At 39.6% G+C, this 15,048-nt stretch overlaps 1 protein-coding gene and 1 pseudogene across 4 annotated transcripts in view; both read right to left on the bottom strand.

The window, feature by feature from the left end:
• Bnc2 (basonuclin 2) overlaps window positions 1-15,048 on the bottom strand; it is a 396,952-nt gene that overhangs the window by 104,177 nt on the left and 277,727 nt on the right. For all 4 annotated transcript variants that reach the window (XM_051188127.1, XM_051188125.1, XM_051188126.1 and 1 more), the window contains one exon: window positions 9,205-9,440. In XM_051188127.1, coding sequence (XP_051044084.1) covers window positions 9,205-9,440 — 236 coding nt within the window. The remainder of the gene's footprint in view (window positions 1-9,204; window positions 9,441-15,048) is intronic.
• Window positions 11,934-12,422, bottom strand: LOC127224912 (60S ribosomal protein L24-like; annotated as a pseudogene).

Below are 15,048 nucleotides of genomic sequence, written 5' to 3' on the forward strand. Positions count from 1 at the left end.
TGCAGACCTGAGGAGAAAAAGCACTAAATCAGGTGATGTTACAGGGATGACATGCTTGATTCTCAAGGGTTCTTCCGCACCCTATGGCCATGGATTTGCAGCAGTTAATACACTGCCAATGAGAACCCTCCCCCACTCCCAGAAGACAGGGCATCCTCTTTCTATGGCAGACAGAGTGAAGGCTGGGCAGGAAAAAAATACACTTCTTTCAGGTACCCTAGGCCTAGCATTGTCGAAATGTCCTGTACTGCTTTCAGTTCATCTCCATCGATGTGTGGCTGAATGAATAACACGCTGACCTTTTCACCTAAGAAACCACAATTTGAATCCAGCAGAAAGTCACCAGAGGATCAATGGACAGAGATACTCATATTTTAAAGTAATAAAGCACTACAAGAAAGGAAAGGGGAGGAAATTTATTTTTTAAAAACCATGGTTTTGGCCACAGATTCAATTGGCTACCCTGGCTCTGCCATTATAAACTGGAACCTTGAATCAGAACTAAAAAGCTCCCAGCACTGGCCCTACAGATCTCCACGTCTGGGACAGGCCCACGGCTACTGCAAGACAGACATTCCCTCACACATCAGTGCGTGGAAGAGCAATCCCACTGGTGAGAGAGTGATGGCTGACTCAATGGAACATACTTAGCGTGAATTCCAATTCTGGCAGAGATGACAGCACAGAGACAAGGAGTTCTTAATTACTCTTTCAAGAGGAATTTGAACATGCCTTATTGTTCATTTACTTCGAACCATTGACTGTGTATCTAAAAACAAGCAAGTAAATTAGGCAACTTAAGGTGCTTCTTTGACTCCCCAATTTTGTGTATTATCAACAAACTGTGAATAAAGAGATCTAATATGAATAGGCAGTCTAGAGACAAAACCTATGAACTATTATTTACATGCCGATTTCTTTCAAGTGTGCATTACAATGGTCATGAGCCAATACTGTCAAGGATCTCTGTCCTACTCTAAGGTCGCAGAAATGCTTAGTGCCAACAGACCTTTGCTTCAGAGCTGCACTGCAGAAAAGTGAAGAGTGCACCACAGTTTGAATTACTGCATTTGCTCAACTCTAATTTTAACACAAAACAAAACAAAACAAAAAGCCACAGTAGGGAAAGCTTATTCAAATAAAAATAGAAAATACAAAACCACATTACTCATACTAACTAGAAAGCTGCCTGTGACACTGTTATTATAGCTTTGTTAGAGAAAATTACACAACAATAAAGAAACATGAAGCCTTTTGTGCTCTACGTCTAAAGCGTGTTTTTCTGGGGTCTCTACATAAGAGTCACACAGGAAACAGATGACTTCTGAATAGAAAATGCACCCTGACCACCACCTCATTCTCCTGTGGGTTTTCTGCATTCTACTTTGATGGAGTATTACAAGTAAATCCAGTGTGCTTATGTCACCTATTACTGCTTTGTCAACTCTCCAAGTCCCCAACTTAAGTCTCCTTTGAGCAAAGAGAAGTTGCTAGCAGGGACAGAGTGGAAACAGTGAATACATCACTCCATTGCCACCAATAGGCAGGGATACTTAGATGCTAACAGGACTACAATGGAAAGGTAATTGTTCATGAAGTTTCAGGGTAATAAAAACAATTAGTGAATCGTCAGAATCACTTCACTTAGGTAGACAAGCACCAGACTAATCAAAATCCACACCCACAGATTCCATGCTCAGAGCTGGCAATCTAGTGAAGCCAATTTCCCCCATAAACATAGTCATATCTCTTTCAAATATAGTATTCTTCTTGTATGGAAGAAATCCCCACCCTCCTGTCCTTTTTCCTAAGAACTGCCTGCTTCAAGTTGTCACAGACTAACTTCACTCGGCAGTGATCATACTGTTTTCTGATCACTGTCAGCATTGCATATGCCAGTATCATACACGAATCAGACAAATGTATCTTTAGTTATGTTTGTCTCATCTGTATGGACTTAGTAACAGTTTCCAGAAACCTCTGCAGATCCTTATCATTTCTACCTCTCAGGTCTTCACAATTTCAAACTCTCATATTTGAAGTATAAGACAGTCAAAAACAATAACAAAACAAAACGAAAAACAGCTAGTAGGAACACAGGGACACAGAATGGACACAGTAACTGAGACTGATTCACTTAAGGAATTAAATTTGCTGAGCTTCAGCCTATAATAATGTTACACCTGTTCATTCTGGAAATTCTTCTAAAAAGGTACCACCAAGGACTTATGGACATGTCATTTTGGCACAGTTAGAAAGCTAATTGGTGGTTGACTTGCAGACTTATCCATTTTAAATTCAATGAAGAACATATAGAAGGGCTACTCTGGAGGCAACAAGAGTTTAATCAATGCCATCTAAAAGAATATGCAGGCCAGGTGGTGATGGCACACACCTTTAATCCCAGCACTTGGGAAGAAGAAGCAGGCATATCAGAATTCAAGGCCAGCCTGGTCTACAGAGTTCCTGTACAGCCAAGTTACATAGAGAAATCCTGTCTAGATAAACCAAAAAGAATATGCACCCAAGTAAACCTGAACTGGTTCCTATCAAATGCAACTTTTTCAGTAAGGGTGGATTCATTTCTGCTTCTCCTGGTCAATGCAGAAGCCTCTTTACTTTAATGTTCCACACACACAACCGTATTCCTGAAGCCATGACATTCCATCCCGGAATTTGGTGAGCTATTTGATTATATAACACAAGAGTAAAGGGAAGGGTATTTTCATTTTATCTCTGAGCATAAAACATCAAGCTGCATCCTTATATCTAAGGACTTTGTTTTCATTGCTGTTCCAATAGTTAAGAGCTTTGCCAAGTGAGTCAAAATTCCTGTGTTCATCTTCCAGCTCCAAGCCTGCCTAAGGCCTCTAGCCATGGTAACTTTAAAACTAGGGATAATGGTCTCCCAAACTATCTCTTTAGTAGGGAGGCTAGGATGATTGCCAGGGTGTTTGTAGATGGCTTAGGCACTCCAAAAAACAATGTAAACATATGACACTGCCCCAAATCATCTGTCTTCTGCATGTCCTTGCCAGAAATAGGGGGATCTTTGCTCTTTATGCCTGTGCTCTTCCTCTCTGAAAAAGATTCACAAATTGGTGACAGGACGCAAAGATAGCTTCCTTGCGGATTATGATAATTATTCTATCTTTACCTGGGGTTAAATTATCCCCCTCCCTTTAAGTTATTTGTACATTCTCTTAGTTTTCATGAACTCGTGGCTGCCTTGCTTATGTCTCATGGGCTTTCGGGAAGACCTATGCTGGTGGACACAGTAATTAACTGATTAAAACGCTACTTACATGAACTACATATATTTCACTATGCCCCTTTCTTCTTTATGCTTCTGGGATTCCCTAAAAGTTTGTGGGGCTAACTCATGTAAAAAGCTTTCAGTTTTCCCCCCTGTACTGGGAACTGAACTCAGGGCCTTGTACATGCTCGCCAAGTGCAAGGCAAGTCCTTTATCACTGAGCTACATACCCTGTGGCTTTTATTTCAAATAAAAGCCTACCCTAATCATTTTTTCACAAGTTTAGTTTATCCTGCACCAGGAACTCAGAGAGTTACCAAAAGAGTTTATGAAACAGATAAAAGAAGTGTCTTAGACTACATAATTTCTCTAAAAAGGCACACATGTGAACACACGATGAGATACTTATTAATAAAGTGTCCCATGGGCTAGTTTTAGTATGATATATTTAAATATAATTTTGACTGTGTTACAGTATTTATAGATAAACTGATATCAACATGTTATATCTCTCTTAAGTAACAGTTGTCAATGGTGAAACCAAGAATCATACCAAGTTTGTCCAAATGCAGAGTTCAGTGTCTCTATCAACTATGCATTTCTCCTCCTCTTTTACATTAAAATATGTTCAAATGTGTATGTATGTGCGTGCGTGCGTGCGTGTTGCGTGCGTGCGTGTGTGGTTATGTGTTGATGGTTGATTTAAAACAGAAGAATAGCTATCCTTATGTCTGATTGGTTGGAAAAGCATCCTGCTCTAAGGGGCATAGTGAAATATAGAACTCTAGAATTCAAGGCTATTTTATAAAACTAAAATGTGCAGGTAGGTGATAGTCTGTAATAATTCATCATCTTTTCACCATCATATTAACTGCTGTCATTGGCTGGATTTATTAGCCCTTTATGTACAATGTCTTACTTTTATTTTCACAACAAAGCTGTGAGGTGCTATTATTATGCTGTTTTACAGGTGAGGGACTTACATTAAATAAAGGCACAGGCCTAATTTCATACTCATGGTAAGACTTTAAGCCAGGAATCCAAATCATGAATCTGCCTTCCCACGCAGAACACTGGGAAATGGCCAATATGTGGGCAGGGTGCAGACTAAGAAAGGAACAAGAGATCTGTGGTTCTTATATTCAGGAAGCTCACCATACATCATGCCAATTATAAGGTTCTGTGATCATAGAAAAGGCACATAACCTCTTTGGACCTCAATGCACCAAATGTTAATTTACTGAAAGTAACTACAAGAGGGTGTGGATGGGGACCCAGAGAACACTGAATTTACTTCTCATGGGGGGGGTCATATGTGTTTGTTTAATACTGACATTTCCTACTACAGAGATACCACACAACACATATCACTTATTTTGCATAGACCACTGTCTAGGAAGCCTGGAAGCCTTTGCTTCTTGCTACCTTCAGTAGCACAATTGTAGCTTTTGTTCAGCCCCTAGTAAGCCAGAAGAAAGGCTAAGGGCCCTTTAACCAACTGGAACTCCTGGGTATTGCATGAGTTCCATAGTAAAATATCATGACATTGTAAATGTAAGCATATTTGCATTTAACTGATATGTATTCAACGAATTTATAGTACTTTATAGCAATGGCAGGAGAGACATTTTAACATGGTGGGAGCTTGAAGGATGCAATCTAGAGATAAAAAAGAAATCACAAACGAAAAGGAAGGACTACATTGTTTCAGCTAGTCCTGGTGAAAAACTGGATTTCAACTGATTCCTATATGAGAAGAAATTACCTATGCAGACAGGCAGAACAAGTGGGTGCTTGAGGTAGAAGAAACCCTTCCTCAGGGGAGCCCATTCTTATGAGGTATTTCCTCAGAGCTTTTATCATGCTGCTGCATATGGTAAGTGCTCAGGGAGGGATATGGTTCCTCTCACATCGAAAACTAGACTTCTTGGACTGATGTCAAGCTTTGGGAAGTATTAGAACTACATGGCTTGCTCCATTAAGGCCCAGGTGACCTGCAATGGGCATCACTGCTGCTCTGCTCATGGGGTGCTGGCACTATGCTAATTATAAGGAAGTCTGAACTGGTTCTTAGAATTCTGGAAGGACTCGCTTACAAATGAGGAAATTTACAGAGACAGGATAGTACATCCACCCAGGAAAGCTAGCTATATGTTCAAGCTAAAGAAAGACTATTAAGTGAATACTCCCATTTTACTTTTCCAGAACATGCTCCCTTTCTGCTTTCTGAATGAAGATGTTAGCAATTATACAGAAGAACACTGGAACTTTTGCCTTTAGGAAATGCCCCACCTTCTTACATGGTTGTGGTCCAGTTTATACCATGCATTTTACACTTAACCGGCTGGCCTATATAGCACATAGATGCCACCTAAGCAAAATGCTCCTTAACAGATACGCCAAGCTTTCCAATGACTGTGGGCATCCCTGTTTGCTTTGAACATCACACACAAATGATAACTTTCATATGAGTTTTGAATGGCCTTCTTTCCTCCCTCAAACACATACTACAAGATTAAAATACAGGTGGCATACCCTCTTTCAAAGTTAAGAGTAGTTAGCTATACATAAAGAACATAGGTTTAGGTCCAGAGAGAGTTAGATTAATATCCTGGCTTGACCAGTTCAACTCACCGTACATCTTCATTTTCCCGGTAACACAATCTATAGCCAACTGCTAACCAAGTCAATATGTGGTAAGACTAACAGCCACCCTAACTTGCCTTGATAATTACTCTCCTTTAACTGACATAATATTCAATATACTGTTGTTGAGAGCAATAATGCTAAAATTGATGCCTTGAGGGCTACAAGACAATTGAGTTTTAGCCAGATAAAATGACTTGTACACTAATAGTGCATCATAGGGTCCCCCAGCTCTCAGATAAACATTTTATAGTCTACCTGTACAAAAAATTTTATATATAATTATTTCAAAGTCATTTGTACATACCTCATCATTACTCACATAATTCTAAAGTACTGTCTAGTAATAAAGTACTGGTCTAAATCTTTAGAAGAAAGGAGATGTTTTTAGAGCCTAAGTCCTTTTGTTTTTTACAAAATGAGTATTTTCTCAGTAAGTACTTTTTAATGTTTTGTGTCCTGAAACCTTTTGTTTGTATTCTAACCCCAGAAGTGCTTTATACAGAATAAGTGTATGATAAATGCTAAACGACAGAACAAGCCATTTAAAGATAATCAATATTAAATCAATTCTATCAATAAAAGAATGCAGACACTAAGCTGAGCATTCCTGTAATATGCAGAATCTATGATTTTCTGAAATATCACTACTAGATTCTTAAGAAACGATACATTAAAATTTGAGATTTGTCAAAATTTATATTAATGAAAATTATTATATTAGTGGCAATATTCTTTATATGTAACATCTTGTGTTTTATTAAAATTCTTTTTGTGTGTGTATATATATATATATATATATATATATATATATATATATATTGGTTTGAGGCTTTTTTCTGAGTTTTTTTTCATACTTCTCTTATAACTCATACAAAAGTAAATCTACAGCATACTTGAAAGAACTATATTTTCTATACTGTAGAGACATGAACAGAATGTTGGGAAATTAATTCAAAAATTCATATTTTTACAAAAGCTCTGGTCAAATCACAACAGTAGAAAACAGCACTATTATACAAACAGAAATTAGCAGGTTTTCTGCTGATATCAAAATGTGACAGGAGTTTAAATAGAGAGTTGCTCTGATGGTAGACCAGTGTAATCACGTACATATTTATTTGACTAGGAAGACACAATATATATGCTCCTGTTATCTAAGGCAAAAACCAGACATGATGCTGAAATACAGTAGAGATATAAAAGCAAGCACCAGCATGGAGACAGTTAAGATGTTACTAGATAGGTTTTGAATAAAGGAAAACGGTTAGCTAAGCTAACAACTCCAGGCAGACATCTGTAAGAGGTTTCTTTTTTTGTAGAGGGGGAAAAATGTATCAAAAAGAGGTGTAAACATTCATGTGGCAACTACTGCAGGAGGATGGGTACTCCAAGGGTCTCAACTTGCCCAAACAGTGACTGTGGAAGTGATCCAGGCTTTCTTTGTCCTGGCTCTACATTCTTGATCTTGCACCCCTTCATATTGCCTGGCTCCGAGGATGCTGTCTGCCCATTTGCTTCACTGAAACAGTCTTATCCCAAGGCATCTCAGAGAATGATGTAACATACCTTTTAAAGTTTAGTGGTCTGAATGGGAATGTCTCCTACAGGCTCCTATCCTTAACCACTTCTTGCCCAATGGCCTTTGGGGGAGGTTTAGTAAGTGTGGTCTTAGAGGAGAAAGTGTATCACTGCCATTTTTGGTTGTGCTTGCTTCTTCTTGCTTATGGTTAAGATATGAACATCGACTCTCTTCTTTTTGCTATGTCTGCTGCCTGTTATCTCTGCCTTTAAACCACAAGCCATGATAAAGTCTTGTACAAATTGCCTTGATCATGGGGATTTACCAAAGCAACAGAAAAGTAACTAATACAAACTGAAAATGCCATACTTAATTATTGTCACCTCCAGCCCATCTTCTGTGGGCCAAGACTTCTGTACTTTCCAAGCTGAGGCTCACTAATCTAAGAAATGATCCTATTATGGGAGCAAGAGAGGTCGTTCTACTCTTCCCACTTTTCTACTTCTATTCACTATCATACTACTGTTCTGTCTCACTGATGCCTGGAGGAACCATGTAAAAGAATGCCATGAGTTTGTATGTTCTCATCCAAGATTAAAGCATAGAGAGACTGGAGGCTCTCTATGCATCACAGACAGTCTGTGTAATATGTGTATTTGATAGCTAAGGACTTGAATATTTCATGGGATGGCTCATGGCATCAGTTTTATCTATGGTATTATACAAGGCAGACACAGCCATAACCCCCCCTTTTTTTTCTTTCCCAGTGGTCAGTTCTGGAAATATATCCACAGGAAACTAGAAAACAAAAAGGACTTTAGGTTCTATCTTCCCATCTGAAATTTCCTTCAACATAAGATAGTATTCTGTCATCCTTATGTCGGGCCCTAGAGTCCCTCAACATGTTTTTCTCAACATTTACCCCCACAAGGGTTACGACAGAGGCAAAATGACTTACAGCATAGTACCAAGAAGCTAATAAGAGATGGGGTATTGATGGTAGGGCAGAGGCTACAGGCTGCTCGGATAAATCTGAAAGCACTACCACATAAGTGTCACTGGTACAGAGGAAGGGTTCAAGGTCACAAGACAGCCAAACCTATATCCACATGTATATTTTCCAGTATCTCAAGCTCTGAGACTATAACATGAAAGGTTGAAGGATATTCAGACAGTTACTTTCCTTGATGTGGGTGAAGTGAGGGTTCACAGCACTCAAGTAGACCTTGCCTTGTGGGCATGAAAAATACCTTCACAAACTGAGCTGGAGGGTAACATCGGGTTTTCAAAACTCTCCATGCATTTCAAAGACATTAAGACTTAGTGAATAAAATAAGACAGCCCACTTTGAGCCAGGCAGTTGTACACCTTTAATCCCAGAACTCTGGAGGCAGGAGTTCAAGGCTAGTATGATCTACAGACCAAGTTTCAGGATAGGCAGGGCAACACAGAGAATCCCTGTCACAAAAAAACAAAAACAAAAACAAAACCCAAAAATGAAAAGAAAACCAAAAAAGCCCAGTCCACTTTGGAGAGGAAGAATTGAACTCAAAGGTACACACAAAGCAACACTAGGCAGCAGACTACTTTTTGCTTCAGCTATATGCTATTGAGGCCTGACAGTAGCCCACAGACACAATGCTTCTCCTTCCTACTCCCTGACCAGAGGAGAGTACACCTGTCTGGGTGTATGAGAGAAAGAAGAAAACCAGGTATAGCCAGAGCTCTATTCCAACCCAGCAAGAGCTGGCCAAGACTGAGCACTCAAATCCTCCCCTACCTGAAGAATGTATCCTCGGACATAGTCCCGCAGCGTCCAGCCCAGGCCATGCAGTATGTGTAGCACTTCCTCTTGCTTCAGGACACTGAAGAGCCGGTCCAGCAGTATCTTTAGCCGCACAGGCACTGCCTGTGTCCCGTAGAGCATCAGGCTGCTGATGTCAAACACCACATTGGACTGCACAATCTCCACTTGAGTGGGGTGGTACAGGTGCTGTGTGCTGAGCTTATCCAAGGCTGTGGTTGTCCCACCGATGTTCCAGGTATGGGATGGGAATAAAGAGACAGAAAGGACAAAAAAAAATGAGAAATATTATTGGACAATATCCAAGGTCCATTTTGTCAGGCAGCTCATAAGAATATATATTTAAGCAGGAGCTTCCACTTCCTGTTTAGCCCCCCTTTTTTTGATTTGGTAATGTATAAATGAAAGACAATATCAGACAAAACTTTCAACTTACAGAAAGTCATTGAGGATTTTTTTTAATGACTATGGCTCTTTCTAAAAATGTGACTAATTTGTTAATTAAACTCTAGCTCAAGTTATCACTGTGCCTTCTATTGCCCCACATAAACACAGGAATCTAAATTCACATTATAAAAACAGGCTGTACCATTATCACTTGTTCAAGTAAGAGTCACCTCCTACACCAAGTGTGGTGGCACATACATACCTACCATATCAGTTCAGGTGGAGGAATGTGTCCTAGGGCCAGCATGGACTACTTGGTGAGACCTTCCTTTCTAACAGAAAACGAGTCACTTCTGCTAACATCTCTTATAATTCCTAAACAGTTTAGAGGAGGGGAAGACTATCTTCTAAAGTACAGGGTTAAAGGCCTAGCTCCTATCTGGCAGGATGAAAGCTGTGTAACTGTAATCTCAGCACTCAGGGGACTGATAAAGAGGGGTGAGAATTCAAGCCCAGCCTGGGCTATACAGGAAAGCCAGCTCAACCAAATAACAACAATCACAGGAAAGCCTAACTCAGAAAGAAAACGGAAAAGTGGACACCAGTGAGGAGGGCTTAAAAAAAAATAAAGATACAACTCAAAGTAGCTAAGGGAGATTTTCCCTAGTTTGGAAATTTGGAAACGGGATAGTTTCGTCTTCACTAGTGTCATATCTGAAGGTTACTAAACTTTGTTAAAGAGTTCTTACAAGGGTGTCAGATGAAAATTAAAAAAAAAAAAAACTAGTGAGAAAGCTGAGGGTGGCCATTTTTAGAGAAAATGATTGGAATTTCACATTTTAGTAACACTGTTTTCTCCTCAGCTTTACAAAATAGCATCTCTCCTCTAAAGTTAAAACCCTTAAGGTAAGATATTGAGCTTTATTTCCAATCCATATCTGAGTTACTGGTAACCCTACCACTGAGAACATAAAGTATGGGGGGCCAGATTCTCCACTGTAAATGATGAAGGCGATACATGTCTCAGCCTCGGGGCTGAGAGAGACTGCAAGATTCAAGAGCTGGCCCATGAAAGGCACCCATAACTCTTCAAGAGGACACAAAAGGTGTTGCAACCAACTTACAGAACTATATGCTAGACAGTAAATGCCTTAGAGAGCAAAAATGCAAACACTGTAAGCCAGCGAGATGGTCATTTAACCTCTTAAGTCAGGCAAATAGATACCACACAGTGCTCTGCTACACCTGAGAAGGCCCAAGATTTCTGAGGATTGTAGGCTCCTGAGTGGCCCAACACCTACAGTCCAAATATAAGCTGAGCAACCCCAATTTAAACATACCAGCACTTCTGCATAATAATTGCGAGATTCGAAAGAACATGCACACAGAGGGTTTTTCTTTTTAAAAGTATTTCTAATGTATTTTTTAGGGCTCCTCCTCCACTCTCATTTCTTCCTGACTTGAAGCCACTAGAGAGTTCATGTACTCTTGATAAATTGCTTTCTTACATCTACAGTGTAAAGGCCCTTATCATTTACCCGCTGGCTTCATTCAACACATTTACTCCCAGGAATACTTTGTCAAAGAGTTCGGGTTTCCCCATACTTCATTTCTTGCAGCTGATTTGTCTGATCTCTCCTATTCTGGTGGTTAAGTCAACTTTGAATAAATAGCTTTAAAAATTAATTTAACGTTTGGGAAAGATAAGGGATTCACAAGCCTGCAGACTGAAGTCTTCCTTCACTCCACAGGGCATTTAGGCTGCAAATGGCAAGGGAAGGGTGTTGCTATCTTGTTCTTCAAGCACAGCTTGCCTATGCAGCCTTCTGATGAGTGGCCGATCTGCTTGGAGCCTAGTGTTGAACTCAGGGAAATGTGCCCCTTTTCTACTTCCCTTTCACCAACCCTCCTGAACTCCATCAAACAAGCCTGTGTTTGTCCTCGAACCACAACAAATGAGAGAATGAAAGGACCACAGAGAAAGGATATGATATCAAATCCTGAATTATGCATGGGTTTGGCATTTTGAAACTTTGCAAAGTGAATGTAGACTCGTGCTCAGAAGCATTCAGTGACTGACAGTGATTAAGCGACTAAGAGGCTGGCGATTTCAAAAGAGAAAAAGACCTACTGAATGAGAAGGGGGTAGCAGGGTGGAGATTTTCAGATAACTGTAAAAGTACAAGTATATAAGGCAAAACCATTTCCCCCTAAATACCATTTGAAACCAGACAGTATGATATACAGATATTTCCTGATTTATCTATCTATCTATTTACTTATTTTAGCGTAGTTAGATCTTTATTCGAAATTCTACCAAGTTACCATTTTCCACCAACTCGGGGAGCAGAGACCTTCACAGGTTTCACAGTCTTTTGTTTAGGTGCTGCTTTTATAGGGACTTTGGTAGCAGCCATTGCTGTCTTCTTGGATGCCTGCTTAGCCTTTTTTGCTCCCTTGGCAACCTGGATAGCCTACCCTCTCTGAGCTTTCCTGACTTCTGGTTTCTGTTTCCTCTTGGCCATGATATCAGCAAGGGATGCACCCGTGATGGTAAGATGGAATTTGACTGCTCTGAGAGTTCTTTTCTTTTGAACTTCTTCTGTCCTTTTTTTTTTTTTTTTTTTTTTTTTTTTTTTTCTGTAGAGGACAGTCCAGTTTATCCGCCTATGATTCCTTTTGGAAAGGAACACAGACTCGCATTTTGCATTAAGAAACTGGAAAACCTTTCTGTTGGTCCTGTCGTAGCACCACCTGTGTCCCGTGTAGATTTTGTACCCACTGAAACTGCATAGCTCGACCTTCATGTGAGAGCTAACGCCTGGCCCGAGGGAAGATGGTGAAGAGAGCTATCTCCTGGTCTTTATTATGATTTTTTTAACATCTGATGTTTTTGTGGGTGTGTGTATGTACCGTGGTGCTCCTGTAATGGTCTGAGAACGACTTGTGGGGATTCTCTTCTACCATATGCTCAGGAGAGTGAACTCAGCTCATCATCACGCCTGGCAGAAATCACTGAGCATCTCATCAGTTTATGATCATCCTTTATAAATGGGTCATATACAGAGAAGTGAGACTAGTGTTGTAAAACAACATGGACAGCAGAGGTCAACAGCATATTCTACAAGGACCTGATATTAAATAACAATCTTGTAAGCTATAACTTTTCCTTTACAAAGACTCACACATTAGAGCATGGAAGGAGCTACATACCCATAAAGCTGAAGTGAGTGTGTGTGTGTGTGTGTGTGTGTGTGTGTGTTGCAATAATACTTTATTTACCCAGATAGGCATAGGCCCAGCTTTAGACCATAGTGCAGAAGATGTTGGGCTAGCCAGTCAATAGTAGTAATGACAAAGCTCACCTAATCCACAATGAAAAGATTCTCATGAGTTCAGGTGATGAACCATAGAGGGGGGTGTGAAAAGGGAACATCAAAGATTATCATTCTGTTAAGGTTCTACACTACACTAAAATGTCTGCTTTATGGTTTCGGTTTCTGGGGAATCACTAAGGTGTTTGTTCAGGGTTTGTTTTGAGACAGTGACTAACTATGTAGCCCTGGCTGTCTTGGTACTCTTGTGTAGATCAAGCTGACCTCCAACTCTCAGATCTGCCTGATGCTGCCTCCCAGATTCTGGTATATAAGTCATATGCAACTACATACAGCTGAGTAACCCAATTTTGACAACATGTGGAGAAATAAAAAGTAAGAAGTTAGTCTTTTGCTTGACATAATGAGTGCAAACCTAGGGCTAGACTCTGCTGAATTTCAGTATCTCCCAAACAATGGAGGATTCAGGCTGGACTCCTGTATGGTTAGAAGCATGAGTTAGGTCAGTGAAGAAAAGCAAGTCTGCCCTATTCCCTAACCACAACAATGGTAAAATGATGGATCAAATTCAGTATTTTATTTATAACTAGAAGGAATTCTTTCTTTCTATTTGTAGCTAGCAAAAGAGCTAATAAACAGGAATCATATGAGTTGAATGAGTTGGGCTGAAAGATAATCTGGAAAAGATCACATACCAGTGCTAATGATACTCAGTGCTTGAGACTGAGAATGTTATCAGTTACATGAGTCTAATAATCAATCAATCAATCAGCCAGTCAGTCAATCAATCACTCTCCCTTAAACTTGTTTCCTTTCTCCCTCTCTCAAATTGGAACTAAAGATTAAGATACAGTCATAAATTCTATTTTCTATCCATAGGGGAATTACTGGAAACATTACCACTGATTCAACTATTTTTAGGGGACCATCTCTGGATAGATACATGTAATTTCAAATATACTGCCTGGTTCAACTAAAGGTATGTTTTGCCAGTCCAGATAAAATTAATAATTTCTGCAATGACCAGAATGAGGAATAATCTAAAGAATCACTTTTTATAAAATGTATGGAGTGATGTCTTCAACAGCATTAGTGAAGAAAAATAATGATGGTCTGGACAAATAAGGGAAATGTGCCATTTAAGCACTTACTGCAAATCCTGTTATCATTCTCGGGTTTATAATAATTTCATTTAATTTTAAGATTAGAAAATACATCATTTTACAAAGATCATATATCCTAAAATTACAGGATAAATGGAGTTAGTTACCAACCAAAAAGTAATTCAGTAACTTCACCCAGGAAAATCCTGCTCCTGTATGTTCAGATAAACAGTAAGAAATGTGTAAGTCCTTATCATATTGGACACCCCTAACTTCCAGCAATCTGGGCTTCCTGCCCATCACTCTGCTGAAGCAAGCATTTCAAAGGTCACCAACACCTGCCTCACTGTGAAATCCAATAGATTTTTCATTCATTATTCTCCGTGATCTCTCCACAGCAGCTGACCTTATTGATCACGACTCCTCCTAAAATGCTGTCCTTCATTCATGCATACATTCACTTGCTCATCAGCACTTATTAACAGACCACTGAGAAGGGTCTATATGTAGATGAAAAGTAATTTATGCTGTGGCCTCCACCTTCAAAGATATACAGATGCAAGAGATGTAAATGCTATAAGAGACTCCATGAAGGGTCTGAGGGAGAGAACACAAGTCTGTCAGGAAGGCATGGTCTTCTAAGTGAATTAGGATACTAGTCGGTGAGCAATACAGACAGATGGAATCAAAGCAGAGCTTCTCAGGCATGGTGTGCACCAGAAACACCTGAAAGACCTATTAGATCACAGGTAATGGGCCCACGTCTCCCAGACTTTCTTATTGAGTGTGCCCAAGGGACTGCATTTCTAGACACTCAATATAAGAGAACTGAGTGACCCTAGAAGAAAAAAAGTAGAGACGGTTCTCAATGGTAGGATGGGAGGACTCTAAGGAGTTTTAATCCTAATATCTTTATTTATTTATTTATGTATTTAGTTAGTTAGTTAGTTAGTTAGTTAGTTAGTTAGTTAGTTAACAGGACACACGAAAATCTG

This window comes from Phodopus roborovskii, unplaced genomic scaffold (genome assembly GCF_943737965.1).
Source record: "Phodopus roborovskii unplaced genomic scaffold, PHOROB, whole genome shotgun sequence".
Lineage (NCBI taxonomy): Eukaryota > Metazoa > Chordata > Mammalia > Rodentia > Cricetidae > Phodopus > Phodopus roborovskii.